The sequence below is a fragment of the Wolffia australiana genome, chromosome 7, assembly GCF_029677425.1.
Source record: "Wolffia australiana isolate 7733 chromosome 7, ASM2967742v1".
Taxonomy (NCBI): Eukaryota; Viridiplantae; Streptophyta; class Magnoliopsida; order Alismatales; family Araceae; genus Wolffia; species Wolffia australiana.
The window spans coordinates 9,266,619-9,281,077 of record NC_135841.1 but is presented as its reverse complement, the minus strand read 5'-3'; the positions used below and the strand labels follow the sequence as shown (position 1 = coordinate 9,281,077).

Sequence of the window (14,459 nt, the reverse complement as noted above, 5' to 3'; positions counted from 1 at the left end):
AAACAGAGAGGTCCAGCTGCTTTTAAAGCAGCTGGACTCTCCAACGGCTGGGTTTCAGCCGTTGGAGAGTTGGGCCTGACGTGGTCAGGCCCAACATATATTAGGCCCTACTGGGCCTAATATATGGGCCCCATCGGGCCTACACTAATGGGCCTTAATGGGCCCTTAGCGGAAGTTAGGCGGCCCATGTTGGGCCTGAAGTAGTTATTTTATTAATATCTCCTAGGTTAGGCTATTACAGAGTACAAGGCCTCGGGCCCATTAGTTAGCTTAAACCCTACTAAGTATCCTCCATGACCTAACACCCCCCCGCAAGTTGGGTATAGATGTTGATCATGCCCAACTTGGACACCAACACCCGGAATTGTGGGCCGGGGATGCCCTTCGTGAAGATGTCCGCGGTCTGTTCCAACGTAGGAACATATTGCGGGACTATGTGTCCTTCGTCAATGTTCTGCTTGATGTAATGCCTGGCCACTCGTGCGTGTTTCATGCGCTCATGTTGGGCGGGGTTCTTCGCCATCGCAATGGCTGATTTGCTGTCTGACTGCAAAATCATACCTTTACCGTCATATAAGCGTAGGTCCTTCAGGATGCCTTGGAGCCACATGCCCTCGCAGACTCCTTCTTCAAGGCTCGAAGCTCGCTTCGCACTTGAGAGGAAACTTCCTTTTGCTTCTTGCTGCGCCATGTAACAAGGTTGCCACCGAGGAAGCTACTGATGCCGGAGGTAGAGCGGCTGTCTTCAAAGGACCCTGCATAATCAGAGTCAGTGTATAAAGTAACACTAGGCTCACCTCCTGTCCGAAGTACAGTCCTGTCCAATAGTTCCCTTCAGGTAGGCTAAAATTCTGTCTGCTGCGCCTTGATGAGACTCCGTGGATCGTTCATGAACTGACTCGGGGAGTTAACTGCAACGCAATATCAGGTCTCGTATGATTGAGGTATAGGAGTTTACCAATGAGCCTCTGAAACGAGGTCCTGTCCACCGAGCATCCTTCTCATGCTGTTGTGCCTTCAGTTTGACATTAATGTCGATCGTGTGGCGGTTGGACGACAGTCCAGCTTACCGGTTTCTTTCAACAAATCTAGAATGTACTTGTGCTGAGACAGTACAATCCCAGTCCCCGAGTATGCCACTTCAATTCCTAAAAATACGTTAGAAGTCCAAGCGATTTAATATCAAATGATGAAGACAGGTACCTTTCAAGGTTCTGAATTTCTTCGTCATCGTTCCTGTTATGATTATGTCATCCACATAAACAATTAATATTGCTACCTTACCTTCCTTACCGTGCTTTATGAAAAGTGTATGGTCTCCTTCGCTCTGGAAGTATCCTGCTGTCAACATGGCCCGAGAGAACTTACCGAACCATGCTCTGGGGACTGCTTAAGTCCGTATAGGGACTTTCTGAGGCGTGACGCCGCTGGGTTTGTCGCTACCTGATATCCAGGAGGTTGTGCCATATATACCTCCTCTTCAAGTTCTCCATGTAGGAAAGCATTCTTCACGTCGATCTGGTGTAGTTTCCATTTGTAGATTGCTGCTAGTGCAATCAGGATTCTGACCGTGTTTAGTTTTTGACTGGGCAAGCGTCTCATTGTAGTCAATCCCATATGATTGCGTATACCTGGGCCACCAATCTGGCTTTGTGTCTTGCAATTGACCCATCTGAATGGTACTTAACCGTAAAGACCCATCTACAACCTACTACCTTTTTCCCATAGGGAGAGGGCCTACTTCCAGTGCCGTTCTTCTTAAGTGCTTCCATCTCCTCGTCCATTGCCTCTCTCCATTCTAAGGATGTCGAGCTTCTCGGCGTTCTTTGGGAGAGACATAGCTATCATAGCCTGCACAACCTGAGTGTATTCTGGGGAAAACGATCTGTAGGAGACATAGTTGCTTACGGATAGATTTTGGTCTTCGTACACTTCCGGGTTCCTTTACTAACCGCAATCGGCCATCCATAGTTGCTTGGTTTGGTTCTTCTGCTGGTATTTGTTCTTCACTTATGGCGTCGGCTATCGGGCGTGGTCCTCATTTTCCGTCAAATCCGCACAGTGCCCTCTTCAAGTTCCTCTGCACTATCCCTATGGGAAAAACAACTAAACTCCATACCTTCGGCATCTCCTTCCTCTGATTCCAAGTAGTCCCGGATCTGTCTGTTGTCTCATAAAACATCCTGACCTCGTCGAATCTTACATCTGCAGAGATGTACACTTTCCTTGACTCGGATGGTAGCACTTATACCCTTTCAGCATGGTAGAGTAGCCCAAAATACGCACTTTACTGCCCGATGATCCAATTTACCTGCATTGTGGACATAAAAATACTCAACACAGCCAAATACTTTGGCGGCAGGTTAGTCTTTAATGTTATGTTAGGAAATTCAGCGGATAATAGGTCGATTGGGGCCTTGAGTCCCAATGTCTTTGACGCTGTCCTATTTATGAGGTGTGTGGCTGTAGCTACGCCTCAGTCCAGAGATGTTTAGGGCAATTTCCTGAAATAGGAGTGCCCTGGCGATGTCATAATATGGCCAATTTTCCTTTCAGCAAGCCCATTTTGCTGAGGAGTATTCACACATGAAGATTGATGAACAATTCCCTTCATTTCCATGTAGTTATTTACTTCTCCAGAAGTATTCCTTGGCGTTGTCTGATCTCAAACATTTAATCCTTTTCCCAAACTGATTTTGAATCATTTCGCAAAATAACAGAATAATAGATGGTACTTCTGCCTTGGATTTCATTAGATATACCCATGTATACCTTGTGAAATCATCTGAAGAGAACAAACCATTTCTGGTGGGATAAACCAGATATGGAGCAGGCCCCATACATCACTATGAACACACTCGAAGGCCGAGGAGGCTCTGTGGTTCAGTCTTGACGATGGGGATCGTTTGAGTTTCGCGAATTGGCAACTCTCACAAATTAAATTTTCAAAAGGAATTCCTTTAAACATATGAGGATGCAACTGTTTTAAGATATGAAATGAGGGTGTCCTAGTCTCCTATGAAGAAGGATGACCCGCTCCTCGTTGGGCAGTATAGACCATCGACGCCCTTCTCCTTCCCGTGATTCATCTATCATGAGAAGACCACCTCTCCGGTTAACAGATGAAATCTTCTGTCCGGTGTCCTTTACACATAAAAACAGCAGTCGAATCCAAGGAGAACCGCCACCGGTATTCTCCACTAGCTGAATTAGAGACAAAAGATTTGCCTTTAATTCAGGAACGTGAAGAACACCCTGCAAGATTTTTCCTTTAATGAGGATTGTTCCTCTTCCTTCTACCCGTAGGACTCCACCATTGGCGGTAAAAACTTTAAGATTCCCTTCTCGGACTCATAAGTCTGAAATAAGGACCTGTGGGGTGACATGTGATCTGTCGCCTGAATCCAACACCCATGATACTGAAATTGATTTAGTATTTGTAAAAGTGGTAAATGCGAAACACTTACCATCGCACGAGGATGTTGAGCTCATCTTCTGCAGGATTTTGCTTATTTCGCTTGAATAAGCTTCAATGTCGCTCCTGATTCCTCCTTCTCGGTGGAGGTGGTTGGTCGCCTTCGCTGGCCACGTAGGCCTTCTTCTGACCTGGGTTCCAGGTCCCTTTCTTGATCTGCTCCTCCTTCCACGCCAGCCTTGGCAGTCCCGCTTGATGTGCCCTGGCTTCTGCAGTACCCACAGATCAGTTACGAGGTGTTACCTTCCTTTGGAGGGCTTTGGCTTCTGAGAAGATGGTGCCACAGTGTGGTGGTGCCCAGGTTGAGACTCCTTTTTGCTAAGTGAGCAGCAACGGTAGGTTTGGAGGTTTCCCCTCCTTGCTACCCAATTTCTTCCTGCTTTCTGCTCCTTGGAGCTCTGAAATTGCCTCTGCTAGCGTGGGAAATCTTTCCCGGTGTAGCAGCTGACTTGAGGGTCTCGTGCTCGGAATTGAGGCCCATCGAACTGCAGAGTTCTGAATTTTACTTCACGGAGGTATGAGGGGAATTTTTATCACTGTGGGCCACGGAGATCTAATTCGCCAAATCGCCTTCACTGGCGAATAGGTGGAGATCGTCAGATTTCCCTGCTTTAGCGTCGCTCTTGCTCGCGGAGATCATAGACCGAAAATCGCTGTGCATTTCTGCACATGACTTGTTGACTTCTAACCAGAGGTCCTTGACGCCGCGTCGATCAGAAGGTAGTCATCCTTCTGTCGTCTTCCATATTCTTCAACATCCAATTCATAATGAGAGCCTCTTCCGACTCCCATACTTCCCAACCGGCCGTCTTACGGAGCTTCTTGATCAGTGTCTCCCAAGGTAGGCTGCCTTGAGAGCCCTCTGTACCATAGTGATCCATTTTTGGCCATTTAGGCCATTGTACTTCATGTCCAGGTCGGGTAGGACAGGCCTTCCTGGACTGGTGTGGTGAACTGCATGGCGGCAGGCTCTTTGGGGCAGCGGGAGTGGAGGCAGCTTGGGAAGCCAGCTCCTCAGCCTCCTTTTCTGCTTTGGCTGTGGCTCTGGTTCTTCTGGTGGGCTTCAAACAGTGCTTCAGAAATGCCTCGAACAGGGCTTCAAGCGATTGCCAGGAATGCTTGACAGAGCTCTAATGGAGACTTCAATCAGGGCTTCATAGGGCTTCAATCAGGGCTGCACTAGGTTCAGATCAAACCTTGCTCTGATACCATGTGATTAATGGAAGAGAAAAAGAAGAGAGAAGAATTTGGGGCAGAAGGAATAATTTTTATTGCTGAACTGGGCCCCCTTTTATAGAAGAAAAACTTCACTTGTTATAAAGGAATATTCCTAAGGAATATTCCTGTTTCTTGATCATATATTTTGAATATATGACTGTTTGAAACAGAGGTCCAGCTGCTTTTAAAGCAGCTGGACTCTCAACAACTGAGTTTCAGCCGTTGGAGAGTTGGGCCTGATGTGGTCAGGCCCAGCATATATTAGGCCCTCTTTGGGCTAATATATGGGCCCCTCTGGGCCTACACTAATGGGCCTTAATGGGCCCTTAGTGGAAGTTAGGCGGCCAATGTTGGGCCTGAAGTAGTTATTTTTATTAATATCTCCTAGGGTTAGGCTATTACAGAGTACAAGGCCTCGGGCCCATTAGTTAGCTTAAACCCTACTAAGTATCCTCCATGACCTAACAGTATCAGAGCAAAGCTCTTGATCCAGACCTTCCTCCTTGCTTCGGCTGTCACTGTCTGCCTTGCAGACTCACCAGCCTTGCTTCTCCCTTCTTTCCCCTTTCGCGATCCGTCTCGCAGCCGCAGCCCCTAGGCCGCCGCCTGACGCCGACCGCTCTCCACATGCAGCGGCCGCCCGGCGCAGCCCTAGGCGCGCCGCAGCCGCCGCCCGCGGCCGCTGCCCGCCCTCCGCAGCAGCCGCGCAGCCGCAGCCCTAGGCGCGCCGCCCGCAGCCGCCGCCGCCCTCGCAGCGGCGCGCCAGCCGCAGCCTGAGCGCCGCCGCAGCCGCCGCCCGCTCTCCGCGCAGCAGCCGTCGGCCGCATCCCTAGCCGCCCGCGCCGCCGCGCCGCTCTCCGCAGCAGCGGCCGTCAGCCACAGCCCTAGGCCGCCCGCGGCCGCCGCCGCTCTCCGCAGCACCAGCCGTCGGCCGCAGCCGCCTGCCGCGCCGCCGCCGCGCTGCGGCCGCCCGCCCTCCACGACGGCAGCCACCAGCCGCAGCCCTAGGCCGCGCGTAGCCGCGCCCGCTCTCCGCAGCAGCAGCGCCGGCGCAGCCCTCGGCCGCCGCCCCGCCGTCGCCGCTCTCCGCAGCAGCAGCCGCCAGCCTGCCCCTCATGTCTACCTTCAACTCAGGGTCCTCGTCGGCGAGAACCCGGTGCGAGCTCCGTCTTCACCGCGGCCGATTCAGGAGAGACCTCCCTTCTTCAAGATCGGTCTCCTCTTCCTCCTGCTCCAGAGTGCTGTCGCTGAGCGCTCCTCAATTGTTGGCCTGGATCAAGTTCGTGGAGTCGACACTCAAGGCCGGCTTCTCCACAAACATTTGATATGCCCGCCGCTTGCCCGACCGACCCGCACTATGGTGCCTTTGATGCTGAGCAAAATTTCATCCACTCCTGGCTGCTGAATCACACGCTGTCTACTTGGTCTCGATAAGTTCCTCCACTTGACTACCTCGAAGGAGATTTGGGATTATGCCCACAATCTGTGGCCATGATGCGACCACTGGCGCATCTTCTCGCCAGAGCGTGCGAATGCTCTCCGCCAAGGGACGCTGTCCATCATGGACTACAGCTTGGCTCACAATGCCCTGTGGCGGGAGGTTGACTACTACATGCCGGTTGGTGACCCGCACGGAGTGGACCGGCGTCATGCTCTTCGTCTCCGCTTCTTGTCCTTCCTCGATCGCCTCAACCCGGAGTATGCCGAGGTGCGTCGCCGCACCTTGCACACCCGGGGCACTCTCCCGGAGTTTGATGCCGTGGTCAAGGACCTGATTGAGCTGGAGAGCAGTCTTCGTCGTGATCGTCCCGACATGGCGAACCCGGCCGACTCCACTGCATTAGTCTCCCGCTCTGAGGACTCGCCTGGGTTACTGCCGCGTCCACCGGTGCCTTCCCACTCTGCTCCCCCGGACTCGGTTGCCGACCCGCGAGACAAACTGGTTTATACTTACTGAGGCAAGCGCCGCCACACGGCGAAGCGGTGCAGGAAGAAGCAGTTTGATCTCCAAGCTGCCAAAGATGCCAAAGCTCATGTTGCGGCTGTCCCTGCCCCGGCTCTCTCCTCGACTGGCAGTGCCACCGTCACCATGGAGCAGTTACAGGCGGATCTTGCTCGGTTGTCTGCGCAGATGACCGCCCTCCAGACTCAGCCTATGGCTTCCTTCGGGACGTTCGGTGCGCCTCTTGCCTCTACTTCTGATTCGTGGTATTGCGGACATACGGCTCTCACCGCTCCTCTCCTGTCGGATACCACTTGGGTGCTTGATACGGGGGCCACGGAACACATGACCCCGTTCAATCACCGGTTCGTATCTTATGAGAGGCATGGTGGGAACCGGGCTGTCCTCACTGCCGGGGGCGGACGTCTTCGAGTGGCTGGTATCGGGACTATCCACGTGGATGGTCTTGGTTTCATCCCCAACGTTCTCCATGTTCCGTCTCTTCGAGCTTTGCTTCTATCACCGCAACGCCTTGTTGATGCGGTTCAGTGTTCCTTCCACATCCAACCTGATGGGATCTTCTTGTCTAACAAGGTGCGGAAGATTACACCGATTAGACGGGATCGGGGATTGCTGCTGTTCGAGGATGGGGGCCGATCGTGTTTCATGGTGCAGCGCAGCCTTCACACCACGGCTGACTCTCGCCGCGACCGCCTTCAGCTCACTCATCAGCGCCTCGGCCACCCGCCGTTTTCTACTTTACAGCGTTTGCTTCCGTCCTTATGTATGGGCTTGGACCTTCAGACCGCTGTCTGCGAGGCATGTCAGTTAGCCAAACATCGACGTTCGTCATTTTCTCCATCTACTTCCCATACGACGGTGCCGCTGTATCGTGTTCACAGTGATGTGTGGGGCCCGCCCGCGCCTAGTCTGAAGGGGCACCGCTGGTTTCTCCTCTTTGTTGATGAAGCCACCCGCTACACGTGGACTTACTTGCTGCCTACCAAGTCCGCTGTCGCCGCCACCGTTCAGCAGTTCTGCACAATGGTTCAGACTCAATTTGGCCACCCAATTCAACGTTTCCGCTCGGACAACGCTCGCGACTACGTCAACCAGGAGCTGACCTCGTACTTTGCTACATGTGGTGTTCTCCATGAGACGTCCTGCGTTGCCACCCCGGAGCAGAATGGCATGGCAGAACGTCGGATTGGTTACGTGACATCTACCGCCCGCACTCTGCTCGTGAACTACTCCGTCCCTTGGACATACTGGGGCGAAGCTGTCTTGACGACCACCCACCTCGTCAACCGGCTACCGTCGCAGACTCTTCAGTTCTGTAGTCCGCTCGATCGTATGTCGACCGCCTTTCCAGTTGTGACATTACGAACGGGCCTCCTTCCTCGTGTCTTCGGGTGCACGGCATACGTCCACGACACGGCGCCCACTTTGACGAAGCTTGACGCCCGTGCCCTCAAGTGCGTCTTCGTCGGTTACTCCTCTCTCCAAAAGGGGTAAAAATGCTATCACCCTCCCACTCGTCGTTTCTTCGTGTCTGCCAACGTCACCTTCGCTGAGTTTCAACCTTTCTTCGCCGCCTCCTCTTCCGGCCTTCCGCTTGGCGAGGTTTCCTCATCCCCTTTGTTAGATCCCTTTCCTCCTGCTGCGTCCCCAGCCAGTCATTCCCCTACGGACGTGATTCCTCCCTCGTCGTCCCCTCCTCAGCTGTCTTCCACTTTGGACCCGAGTAACCCCTCTCCTTTGGGGTTTCACAGAAGCCATCATAGCTCCTGCTGCCTCCGCAATCATTCTCGTCTTGGGATGTTCAACACGTTCTGGCGCTGTCCCCTGGGAGCTGGGCTCAGCCGCGATAGGGGCAGCTGGGGAGGTGGCCTTCTGCCTGCCATAACACCTTCCCTTGTTGCTTGAGTCCATGCTTCTCTCCCCTCCGATGAGTCATTCTTGGCTGCTTGCTCAGGAGTTGCATCGCGCGTTGTCGGAGGATTGCGCCCCAAATTTTGAATGAGCGAAGAAACGCTCTAGGAGTCAATCGTGGAAAGCGCCGCAGACTTTTGCCTCCACTCTGTTCAGCCTGCCTGAGGCCCTGAGGTTCCCCTGGTGGATCGTCCGTCCCCTTCAATGCCTGTGGGGGGGTTCCCGACCATCACAAAGTTGGCCGATCGAGGAAGAGGAGGAGGCGGTGGGACCACCAAGAGCTGGACAACCGGGGCCCTTGGGGCCGCCTCGCATAAAACTGATCGAGGGAGCATGCCGACGTTGTGGGGTTCCACTTCAAGCACTGTGATTAGAGGGTCTCCGCTCTCCAGCCCGATGGATATAATCCGGCGAAGGCGAGCAAATTTTCGCACCATATGGGCTGCGTGTTCCACTGAGCGATATCCGAACGGAATGCCATGAGCCTCCACCAAGATCGTACCGTTCTTTATCTTGCATCCCCCGTCTGTCTTTTTGACTCTCCGCCATTTGACTGTTCCTTGCGCCGGCATCTGCTGGTGCCATCCACAGATGTTTTCTCTTGCTGCCCGAGGCAATCTTCTAAGTAGGAATTGTTTCTCATCCACCATTTGGAGTTCCGCCTGAAAAAGCGGGGCATAGTGTTCCGCCAAACCTGCTTGAACTGCCTCCAATGTCGGAGCGCCTCCTTGAACCTCCCCGATGAGAGAGGTGACTCTGAACTCCGCGAAACTTCTCGAGTCAGCATGGCCTCCCAGCTTTAGGTTCATTGGGCACTCGGATCGGCGGTGACCTGTGCGTCGGCATCGGCGGCAGATTACTGGATCTCTGCAGTCTTTTGCGACATGTCCGCATCCCAGGCAACGGAAGCAACAGTTCTCGTTGATTCGTTCAAGCCGTCGCTTCTGTTGTGTGGAATGCTCTTCTCGCTGGGCAAATCGGGCTGTCAAAGGGTGCGCACCAGAGCCAGCCCCACGCGGAGCTTCTCGGAGTATGTCTACAAAAGTACTCTGTTTGCCAGCGTCGGTCTCCGACCCCGCACGGCCTGGACTTCGCCGTTTGCCCGCCCGTTCATTCGGTCCGTGGCGCGGGGAGGCCCGCCAGGCCCTACGGCCATAGCTTTGGCTTCTTCGTCGCCTGGGGCTAGGACTCGGGCGTCTTCCACTTCCCATCCCTCTGGAGCCGATGCTAAGTCGGCACACTCTGGCAAGATGCCCCGGCTCGCCACACTCATAACACTTCATAGCCGACCCCACATGTCGCTCCCGAGTATGGCTACCTCCCCCATGAGACATCTCAACCCTCCATCCATTTTTGCCATCAAGGTCACGGATAGCATCAAGAGCATCCCTTCTGTCAGCAAATTCAACAAAAGCATAACCTGGAGGTTTACGGGCCACCCATACACTTCTCAAAGCGCCGTAGGCCCGAAACTTGTCTTCAAGCTCCCTTTTAGTAAAACTGGCGTCCAGGTTTCCAACGTATATCCGTGCCATGTATTTTGCACAATCGCGCCAAAGGAAACCCTCAGCAGATCCTTCACGTCGGCAAGAGGGGTGGAACCCCGCTTCAGGAAAAAAAACGGCCGCCCTGAACCGACCGGCAGCGTCGCCCCCAGTCCTTTCTTTCTTCTTCCTCAGGCGCTAGGGTTTCCGGTTCTCGCTCGAGCTCCCTTCCATGGCAGAAATCTTCATCACCCTGGATGTGGAAGCTGGGTCGGGAGCCGACGGAGAGGCTGGAGGAGGCGAGAGTTTTTGCAGCAGACGGCGGAGGGGGGGCCGTCGGCGTCGGCGACGAGGCAAGTGCCGACGACGAGTGGGCCACCGTCGGGGCCAACGGCGGAGATCGTGCCCGACGGCGGAGATCGTCAAGCTCCGGTGCCGACGATGAGGTCTTCCTTTCCGATCTGTATTTCTACTCAGTAGAGTTAGTGGAGAGGCAAAACCTGGAAGACTGCTGGCGATCTGCTTGAAATATTTCGTGTAAGGATGTTTCTTGAAATTAGGAATGGAATAATCATCACCACCGACTATTTATTCCTTCTCTCAGAAAAAACAAAGCAATTTCTCATACCTAGACGGAATATAACTGAGCTTTCTTAAAGTTATTAAACATTTTCAGTACTGTAACGTTTTCTTCTTCTTATCTCTCAAATGAAGGACGCAATCTGTTCGTCCCTGAACAGAATATGATCAATATTTCTTAAAATTAGAAATGGAACAATCATTTTCATCACTATAACAAACGTTTTCAAAAGCAACCATCATATTCACCCACTATTCATTCCTTCTCTCATATAAACACCGTGATTTGCTCATCCCTTGCCAGGATTTTTAGAACACTTTCTTGAGATTATTGAATCGTGGAATAAACATTTTTCAGAACTGTGACAACAAATTCAAAAGACACCTCGAGCAACAAAAGAATTACCGCCATCTACTCCAACACAAACGACTCCTCCATCCCCTTGTCCAATCGTGCAGCTGGTTCACGGTTCAATGACGAGAACATGTCAATGAATCCGGACGAGGTAGCAGGCCGGGGTGCAGGCTTGAACTCATACGGCCCTTCTTTCACTCCCCAAATCTGAATCAAGAAAATTCAGAAAATATTATTTATCTTGATATCAGATGATCTTGGCTGTCTGATACAATACCGAGGCTGAAAGATTATTTACCTGATTTCCATCCTCATCGAAGCCCCTGTCCCAGGTATGAATCTCTCCATTTTTAAGAACAGATAGCTCCGAGGTGCAGTAGGATGCACCACTCTGTCAGACAAGATCAGATTAAAAACTCTCACTAGAAAAAGGATTTATAATTAAATAAAAGGAAAAATCAATCAAAAGCAAAATAACATTAAATAAGGACACACAGCAATGTCTCTAATCAATAGTTACCCATGAATTGGGGAAACCGCCTGGGGGCGTAGAACCTTCATATAAGCACCGCTTCCCCCGTTCGCAACGCGAGAGATAAACAGTCGTCAAGTGTTCAGCAATATCCTGGTCGAAGATGTATCCTCAAGATTGATCAAATCGGACTGAAGCATCGTATTCGATTGATCCACCGTTTACATTGATTTAAACAATGATAAATAAAAAATGACGTGGCAAAAGTTAAGCTGAGAGGATCAAACGCATAATTAAATTTATGAGATTCCCATTTCGATGGTTTGATTCAATGATATTTTTAAAATTTCTGGAAGACGATCAAATCCATCTGTATTCGTCCAGATTACTTATCGCCGAAGCCTAGCCCAGATTCTCCAACTAAGATTGGGCCGAAAGATTGTTTCAATGGAAATTTGAAGATAATTATGAACTTACCGCAATAACTTCGTCCTCTTGGGGACGCTGATCCTTTGAGCGGTCACAGAAATTTTTGTACTCCTCTGCGTCCCTTATGGCATAGGTATTCAGCTGGAAACATGGCAAAAATTATATTTTTATGGGCAACACGAAAAATCAACGATCAAAATGGAGATAATAAGTGGTGATTAATGAACGAAGACCAGCATACCAGTGTATATTGAATAATTATTTAGTAACCATTGTTATACAAAAATGTAGCATAAAATTTACCTCAACGTCGCACTTCATTTCCTTTGGACAGGGCTTAACCATGTAAAACCTCTGCAAACAGTAAAAATGTAAAGAATCCTCTGGAAACAAGAAGAATGATTTATCTGTTGTGTGCCAAAGATCAAGTAAATATGTCACTCGCAATGATTTCCATCAATTCAGGATTCATGGTGAGTATACTTTGTTTGTAATGCAGACTTCTCTTGTCACGCGCATTAAAAATTAGAATTTTTCAGGAGGAAAAGCAAATGGAAGGTGAGGAAACCATCATACTTGTCGAAAAGGTTTCTGGGGGGTTCTCCAGAACGCCTATATCAAAAGCAGAGAATAATCAACACAAAATAAAATGCGCATGGGAAATATGGGCAAGTCATCAAGTTGATCCAACCTGTTCATTATACAATACTCTCGAACCGTCTACCATGTCTGTCACCGGACATGTGAGCATTCTGAAAAGATAACAGCAAGCCTAAAAAAAAAGCTAAACGCAGTATTTCCTGATAATAATCACATGGTTACAAGAGAAAAACAAAGATGTATTTTATACTACTTCGATGGGAATAATGGTATCTGATCCACCAAGATCGCTTAACAACCACACTACAAAGTCATGAGTCTGTCAGACATACTGAATCGAATATTAAGTTGGACTGTCAACAGATCGATATTAGTAACCGTGGATAAAGTAAGGACAGCATCCTAACATCAAAAAAAAAAGTACGAAAATACTCTGAATAAATTTATTAATTACTCGTGCTTCTCAATTTTGGGTCCAAAATGACAATCTTATGTAACATATGGTGAAGTCTGATAATCGAGGAAGGCATGGCATCAACAATAAAAGGATACAAGGTAATTGAAAATATCAAACCTTAGGTTGAAGTAATTCTCTGGGTCTCGAGTTGCCTGGTCGCGAGAACACTTCAAGAATAAAAAATAGGAATGAATTGAAGCAGGACTTCTTGCTAAATATCAAAACGGAAGAGCCATTTTCTTTCTGTCACCTTCTCGCCAGAGAGAGATTCTGCAACAATGCGCGCGTGATCCCATCTAGTGGTGGCCTTGGTCAGCCTTTTAAGCAGTATTGCCCCACCCAATAGTACAAGGGCTTTCAAAACCAAACCTCGCACGCGGCCTGCGCCTTCGCCAGAGCCATCCAAATTCGATCCCATTCCTTTACCTAAATATATGATTAACACAATTAAAGGAATACCAATTGAAGCAGAACAAACCCATATTCCACTCCCAACCAAAGCAAAAGAAAACCATAATCGATCATATTCCTCTACCATGAACTACGATGAACTTAATCCACTCCCAAATTAAAGCATAACAAACCCCTAATCGATCTCATTCCTCTACTTAGAACTACGATAAACTTGATCCACACATAAATTAAAGTGGAACAAACTCTTAACATCTCCAATAACTCTACCTAAAAATACGACAAAACAAAATCAACACCCATATTGTAAAGAAACAAACCCATCATCGATTATGTTACTCACCCTAGAAATATGAAGAGCTTAATACCGTCCAAAATTGTAACGAATTCGTCCTAAAAATATGGAGAACTTAATCCACTTCAAAATTGTAACGAAACAGACTCATGATCGATCCACTTCCTCGACCCAAAAAAAAAGATGAACTCAATCCAATCCCAAGTCATAGGAAACTAGAACTCATAAAACACTCCGAAATTTCAGTAAAACAAACCCATAATCCACAACCAAATTAAAGCAAAACAACCCCTAATCCGCCACCAAATTACCTTCCGAAATTCACGCATCTTCACCCATTGCCCCTCCATCCATTGAAGCAATAAAGAACAAGAGACGCGAAAGAAAGGCGATAATGAGACGGCAAAGGTCTCTGATTTCCCCCGCCAAACGATCTGCCGCTGACACGCCTATCTTCGAGGAGAAAGACGACGAAGCTACGAAGCAATAGAAAGCTGTGGATCGATCGCTGCCTTGTACGTACGCTCGCTGTCCATTTTCCCGCAACTCCAACGGACGCTGCTCGTCGCTCTGGCCCTCCCTCGCCAGCCTAAGACCGTAATCGACGCTTACTATTAAACTATATGACAAATAAAGTTATTTATTCTGCGAGGTAAGTTTTGCAGATAATATCAGGTCAACCAGGCCCATTAAAACTGGCCCAATTATAGTTCCGGGTCGTCCGGGACGTGGACGATGGTCGGAACGGAACGAATATCGTCCCGTCTTACGTCTGGATATTTCAACTTCGTCCAGACCGTCCCGTCCAGG

General features: G+C 49.9%; 1 protein-coding gene across 1 annotated transcript; it reads right to left on the bottom strand.

The window, feature by feature from the left end:
* Positions 1–10,915: 10,915 nt before the first annotated feature.
* Positions 10,916–14,263, bottom strand: CRL (crumpled leaf). Its single transcript, XM_078577810.1, has 10 exons — positions 13,961–14,263; positions 13,194–13,369; positions 13,061–13,110; positions 12,578–12,638; positions 12,463–12,498; positions 12,190–12,240; positions 11,935–12,027; positions 11,506–11,610; positions 11,284–11,376; positions 10,916–11,192 (listed from the first exon to the last, which is right to left on the bottom strand). Exons 2-10 carry the CDS (start codon positions 13,359–13,361, stop codon positions 11,043–11,045), a joined length of 807 nt encoding a protein of 268 aa, XP_078433936.1. The 5' UTR covers positions 13,362–13,369; positions 13,961–14,263; the 3' UTR covers positions 10,916–11,042.
* Positions 14,264–14,459: the final 196 nt, after the last annotated feature.